This window comes from Polypterus senegalus, chromosome 4 (genome assembly GCF_016835505.1).
Source record: "Polypterus senegalus isolate Bchr_013 chromosome 4, ASM1683550v1, whole genome shotgun sequence".
Taxonomy (NCBI): Eukaryota; Metazoa; Chordata; class Cladistia; order Polypteriformes; family Polypteridae; genus Polypterus; species Polypterus senegalus.
Window position 1 is genome coordinate 62,988,649 of NC_053157.1, and position 6,000 is coordinate 62,994,648.

General features: G+C 36.7%; 1 protein-coding gene across 5 annotated transcripts in view; it reads left to right on the forward strand.

The window, feature by feature from the left end:
- The window catches only part of LOC120527397 (coiled-coil domain-containing protein 158-like), an 87,705-nt gene that overhangs the window by 73,022 nt on the left and 8,683 nt on the right, over positions 1–6,000 (forward strand). For all 5 annotated transcript variants that reach the window (XM_039750767.1, XM_039750770.1, XM_039750768.1 and 2 more), the window contains 2 exons: positions 5,538–5,690; positions 5,945–6,000. The exon at positions 5,945–6,000 is cut by the window's right edge and continues 46 nt beyond it. In XM_039750767.1, coding sequence (XP_039606701.1) covers positions 5,538–5,690; positions 5,945–6,000 — 209 coding nt within the window. The remainder of the gene's footprint in view (positions 1–5,537; positions 5,691–5,944) is intronic.

The window sequence follows — 6,000 nt, forward strand, 5'->3', positions numbered from 1 at the left end:
CTTCTGGCAATGACACGTATTGATGTGCCATCCTGGAGAAGTTGGACTACCTGTGCAACCTCTGTAGGGTCCAGGTGTCGCCTCATGCTACCAGTAGTGACACTGACTGTAGCCAAATGCAAAACTAGTGAAGAAACAGTCAGAAAAGATGAGGAGGGAACAATGTCAGTGGCCTCAACCTGTTAAACCATTACTGTTTTGGGGGTCCTCTCATTGTTGCCCCTCTAGTGCATCTGTTGTTAATTTCATTAACACCACAGCAGCTGAAACTGATTAACAACCCCCTCTGCTACTTAACTGACCAGATTAAGATCCCATAAGTTTCATTGACTTTATGCTATACTCTGATTAAAAAGTGTTCCTTTAATTCTTTTGAGCAGTGTATATATATATATATACACACACACACCTATCTACATTATATACACACACACACACACACACTATATATGAAGATATGTATGTGTATATATATATATATATATATATATATATATATATATATATATATATATATATATGTATGTATGTGTATGTGTGTGTATGTATATATATATATATATATATATATATATATATATATATATATATATATATACATACACACCTAAAGGATTATTAGGAACACCATACTAATACGGTGTTTGACCCCCTTTCGCCTTCAGAAATGCCTTAATTCTATGTGGCATTAATTCAACAAGGTGCTGAAAGTATTCTTTAGAAATGTTGGCCCATATTGATAGGATAGCATCTTGCAGTTGATGGAGATTTGTGGGATGCACATCCAGGGCACGAAGCTCCCGTTCCACCACATCCCAAAGATGCTCTATTGGGTTGAGATCTGGTGACTGTGGGGGCCATTTTAGTACAGTGAACTCTTTGTCATGTTCAAGAAACCAATTTGAAATGATTCGAGCTTTGTGACATGGTGCATTATCCTGCTGGAAGTAGCCATCAGAGGATGGGTACATGTTGGTCATGAAGGGATGGACATGGTCAGAAACAATGCTCAGGTAGCCCGTGGCACTTAAACGATGCCCAATTGGCACTAAGGGGCCTAAAGTGTGCCAAGAAAACATCCCCCACACCATTACATCACCACCACCAGCCTGCACAGTGGTAACAAGGTATGATGGATCCATATTCTAATTCTGTTTACGCCAAATTTTGACTCTATCATTTGAATGAAATGAACAGAAATCGAGACTCATCCGACCAGGCAACATTTTTCCAGTCTTCAACTGTCCAATTTTGGTGAGCTTGTGCAAATTGTAGCCTCTTTTTCCTATTTGTAGTGGAGATGAGTGGTACCCGGTGTGGTCTTCTGCTGTTGTAGCCCATCCGCCTCAAAGTTGTGCATGTTGTGGCTTCACAAATGCTTTGCTGTGTACCTCGGTTGTAACGAGTGGTTATTTCAGTCAAAGTTGCTCTTCTATCAGCTTGAATCAGTCGGCCCATTCTCCTCTGACCTCTAGCATCAACAAGGCATTTTGCCCACAGGACTGCCGCATACTGGATGTTTTTCCCTTTTCACACCATTCTTTGTAAACTCTAGAAATGGCTGTGTGTGAAAATCCCAGTAACTGAGCAGATTGTGAAATACTCAGACCGGCCCGTCTGGCACCAACAACCAAGCAACGCTCAAAATTGCTTAAATCACCTTTCTTTCCCATTCTGACATTCAGTTTGGAGTTCAGGAGATTGTCTTGACCAGGACCACACCCCTAAATGCATTGAAGCAACTGCCATGTGATTGGTCGATTAGATAATTGCATTAATGAGAAATTGAACAGGTGTTCCTAATAATCCTTTAGTGTATATGTATATGTGTGTAGACTCAAGCAGATTGACAGCAGCAATCCAAGCTGTGAGGAAACACTAAAAAGGAGGCGTGTCGGATGTAGTGGTACATTTTCTGATGCAGCTAGACGAAAACAACTTCGTGACGTTGCTGCCAAATATACAAAACAATTACTTTGACAATCATGTTACGTTATTTTCAAAATGTTTCCTTTTCTTTTTCTTCTTTAACACACTACTTTTCCTCTGCGAAGTGCGGGTATTTTGCTAGTAGTTAATATTAGTCAGATAGATAGCTAAAGAAATAAAAAATGAAGTAACTTATTGTTGTCTTATATCAATGGACTTTTATCCATAAAGTTGGCAACTGATTCACCTCATAATACTCCTCAAAAATTTGTGAATGTTCAGTTTTCAGAGATAAACAAATAAATCATTTTTGCTGTATATATCTCTGAAGCACCTTGCAGTAATGTTCATTGTAGGATGGTACACGTGAAACAAATATAAAGTATTTTCCCCTAAAGTAATTACACTACACAAATTAAAGGCAGATCATTTTTAAACTTTATACAGATTTTAATTTTGCTTCTGTGCCTGACTTAGATTTATTTCTTATGGGTAGATTGCTTGGAAAGAAAATTACAAGTGATTTATCTGATTTCAGATAAACTGTTCAATGGATATGTGATATGCTCCATAAGGCTTTGCCTGTTGTTTGATCATCTACTCATAGACTATTACCATTTGTAATAATTATCATGTATCATGGCATGCAGGACATAGTGATGCCAGTAAGAACAGAAGCAGGGTAATATACATGGTCCAACTTTTAAGGAAATTGCAAAATATCTTCTCTACTGCCCCTCTGTCCATTTCTGAATGATGGGTGTACTATTGCATCTTTCCATCCATTTTCTGAACCTACATTAATATAGTACCCGCTTGTTTGTAGCCACGATTTATCTCTGAAACAATGGCTGCAAGAATAATTGCAGAACATGTTCACATTACTGACTCTGCCACCTGCCTTTTAGTTATGACAGGTAGTAATTACTGCATGCTGCTAGGCAAGATGAAGTGACATTCATACAAATCGACAGCATGGTAAGATGTTTAAAAATGTTTGTCCAGAATGCTGTTAATTTGGTACATGCCAAAAACAGGTGAACTAGAGAAGGTGGAGCTGAATTACAAAATGTGCAGTTTGGACTTTTTGGACAATTTTAAACAAGATGGATGTGTTTGATAAAATTTTTTAATTGAATGCTTTACGCATATGGAGCTAGAGTGACTTCTATGAATGGCTGCCTTCCACTCCTTTACTGAAATGTTGAGTGAAAGATTCTTTTCTCACTGTACTTTGGGATCTTTAAAAGAAAGAGACTTAGACAGCATTTCTATAATATATAAAACTATTTTTAAGACTGATCAATATTTCTTCTGGAATAGAAATAGGTGGGAGGTTAGGTAAGTTGGGCAGATTTTATTTAGCAAAGTTTTGAATTTAGAGATAATGGAAAAATTGTGTTGATGGGAAGATAAAGACGCTTTCTGTGTATATATTTTTAAGTGATTTAATCCCATACATTTTCTAAACATTAAAAACTGTCTAAATTTGAGAGGGTGGAAAAAGGTGGTTTTCTTGTTGAGGTGCCACAGACAAAATATTCTCTAACTTAAAGTGCTTCCTACATTGGGTTCATATTCGGAGTGAATGAAAGACAATTGGGTTGTTAGTATATTGGTGTACAAAGCATTAGGCAATATTAAATAACAAAGAATAATGTAAGGTCTGATGGCCAGGAGGAAAGGAAAAAAATCTGGATGGACTGGAGAAAAAAAATCTGCAGGGGTTCCAAGGCCACGAGACCGCCAAGACCCCACTGGGCATTCTACCTAATATAAATGATCTAAATCAGTCCTCATGGTTTTCAGGCTTCACATGAAAGAATTTGAAAGAATTTGATGATGATGGTCATGTGGACATCTGGGGTACTACCATTAGTCCATCAACATAGAGACTGCAAAGTGCCTATGATTCAGATTGATTAGGTACCATAAATTGACACAAAATTGTATTTCTCTGTATTAGAAACAAAAAAAATCCTGGGAGAGAAAGACTAGGGAGATGAGACAAGATCACGGAAGACACTTAAAAGACTTAAGACACTCCGTGGCCAATCTGTTTTGTCTCGCGGGGACCTTAACCCTGAGACTTTGTGCCAAGAGATTGACCCAGGATCATCTCGCAGGATGTTGAACATGAGATTCTTGCAAGACACGCCCTACTTACAACCAATATCAAATAAGACCACATGCAGCAAAACACTCGGTCGTGTAAAGGCTTTGAGCACACACAGATCCAGGGCTCTCCACGCATATAAGCATATAAGGACAAAACGTTATAGATGAAACGTCGACGACTAAGCAAAGAAGAAAGAGCAGCGCAGAGAAAAGAGACTCAAAATCGTAGGAGAGAAAAAAATGCAAAAAAGAAAAAGAATAATATAGGTGCAAATTCAGAAAATAAGGAAAGTAAGAATCAGCCCAGAACAAGTGAAATTGGAAAAAAAGCACATCCAATTGGGCTAAGAATTAAAAGACAAAGAGTAAAAGACAAAGTAGAACTTCATAAAGATTTTCAAAAACGTTGGCGCTATACACATGCAGAGCAGGTTAGAGATTATGAAAGCAGTGGAATTCGAAAGGCTCAAAAAAAAAAAAATGCTGGCGTGATACAAATGCAAAACAAGTTAAAGAATATGAAAGCAGGAAAATTAGAAAGTATCAAAAAAAGTTAGTAAAGATTGCATTAGCGCAAACAAACGGGAATTATTACTCAAACAAAGGGAAAATAATCACAGACCAGGTGTCATTGGAAAAAAAAAAAAAAAGGACAAAGCGAGGTCAGAAATAAGAGAGTAGAAAACAAAGTAAAACGTCATAAAGAGGTTAAAAAAACAAGGGGGCCAAACACGTGCAGAGCAGGTTAGAGATAATAAAAACAGTGGAATTCAAAAGATTTAAAAAAAAAAAAAACGTGGGTACAAGATACAGAATGTGAAAGCAGAAAAAAAACGAAAGTGTCAAAAAAAAGAATGTAAAGATCCCATTAGCGCAAACAAAGAGAAATTATTACTCGGAGACATAACAAAAGACGAATAGAGATTGAATATATGGACATAGGTGTTATGTCAGAAGCATGTAAATATTGCAAGGCTTTGAAGTTTAAGACCGAGAATTTCAAAAATGTGGTTTACCTCACATGCATTTATTGGTTATTTTGCAAAATAAATTGCTGATGATGTAAATCGTTTTGTATGTGCTGCAATTCCAAACAGAGAAACCTATCCTGAATTATGGTACAAAGTACACATGTCTCACTGACCTCATTAAAAAGATTCAGCATGTTGGGACTCCAAAGATTCCAAATATTGTTTTTAATGAAGTTCTGAAATAAAAGTGAAACTAATGAAATAGCAACAATTCAAAGAAAAAAAAATCATAAGAGTGTATCCGGAAAGCCAAAAACAGGGGTTGGCGAGTGAAGCGAGCAGGGGGCAAAGCCCCCTAGTAATTATTAAAAAATAAACTACATTAAAGAAGGTCAGCTAAAGTCTTGCTTTTTTGTAAATATGCATTAGCTAAGTTTAAATTCACTGAAACTTGAATGAGTTTATTATGCAGTGAAAAGCAATTCATAATTTTTCATACATGGTAATTTGTTCTTGCAGAATTTGAATACTCATTTTTGTCTGCAACTCCACGCTATGCTTCTTCCCCAAGAAAGTTAACAATTCCCCCGAAGTCTCCAGTGCACTCTCTGCTTGTTTCTGCTCCAGAAAGTGATTCTCAACTGGCAGAAAAAGCAGAAAAGATATCCTGTGGTATGTAATTTTAAAAGAATTCTCACCTCTTGTCCTACACAGTGTGTGTGTGTGTTTTTTTTTTTAACTAGTTTTAATGTGTTTGCACCAAGATGGACACTGGCTTGTTATATTGGTTAGTATTAATGTCTTACAACTCTAGGATTTTTCATATTGTGTTTTAGGTGTTTGGGTGCTCATTTTTCATATGTTGAATCAGAAAAAATGTGAAATTTGACACTAGACACTTGAATGAATCCTTTTTTGTCTTACAGTACAAAACAAAGACGAAAATGCTGGACCAACATGCCGAAAACTTCAAGGCAGATTG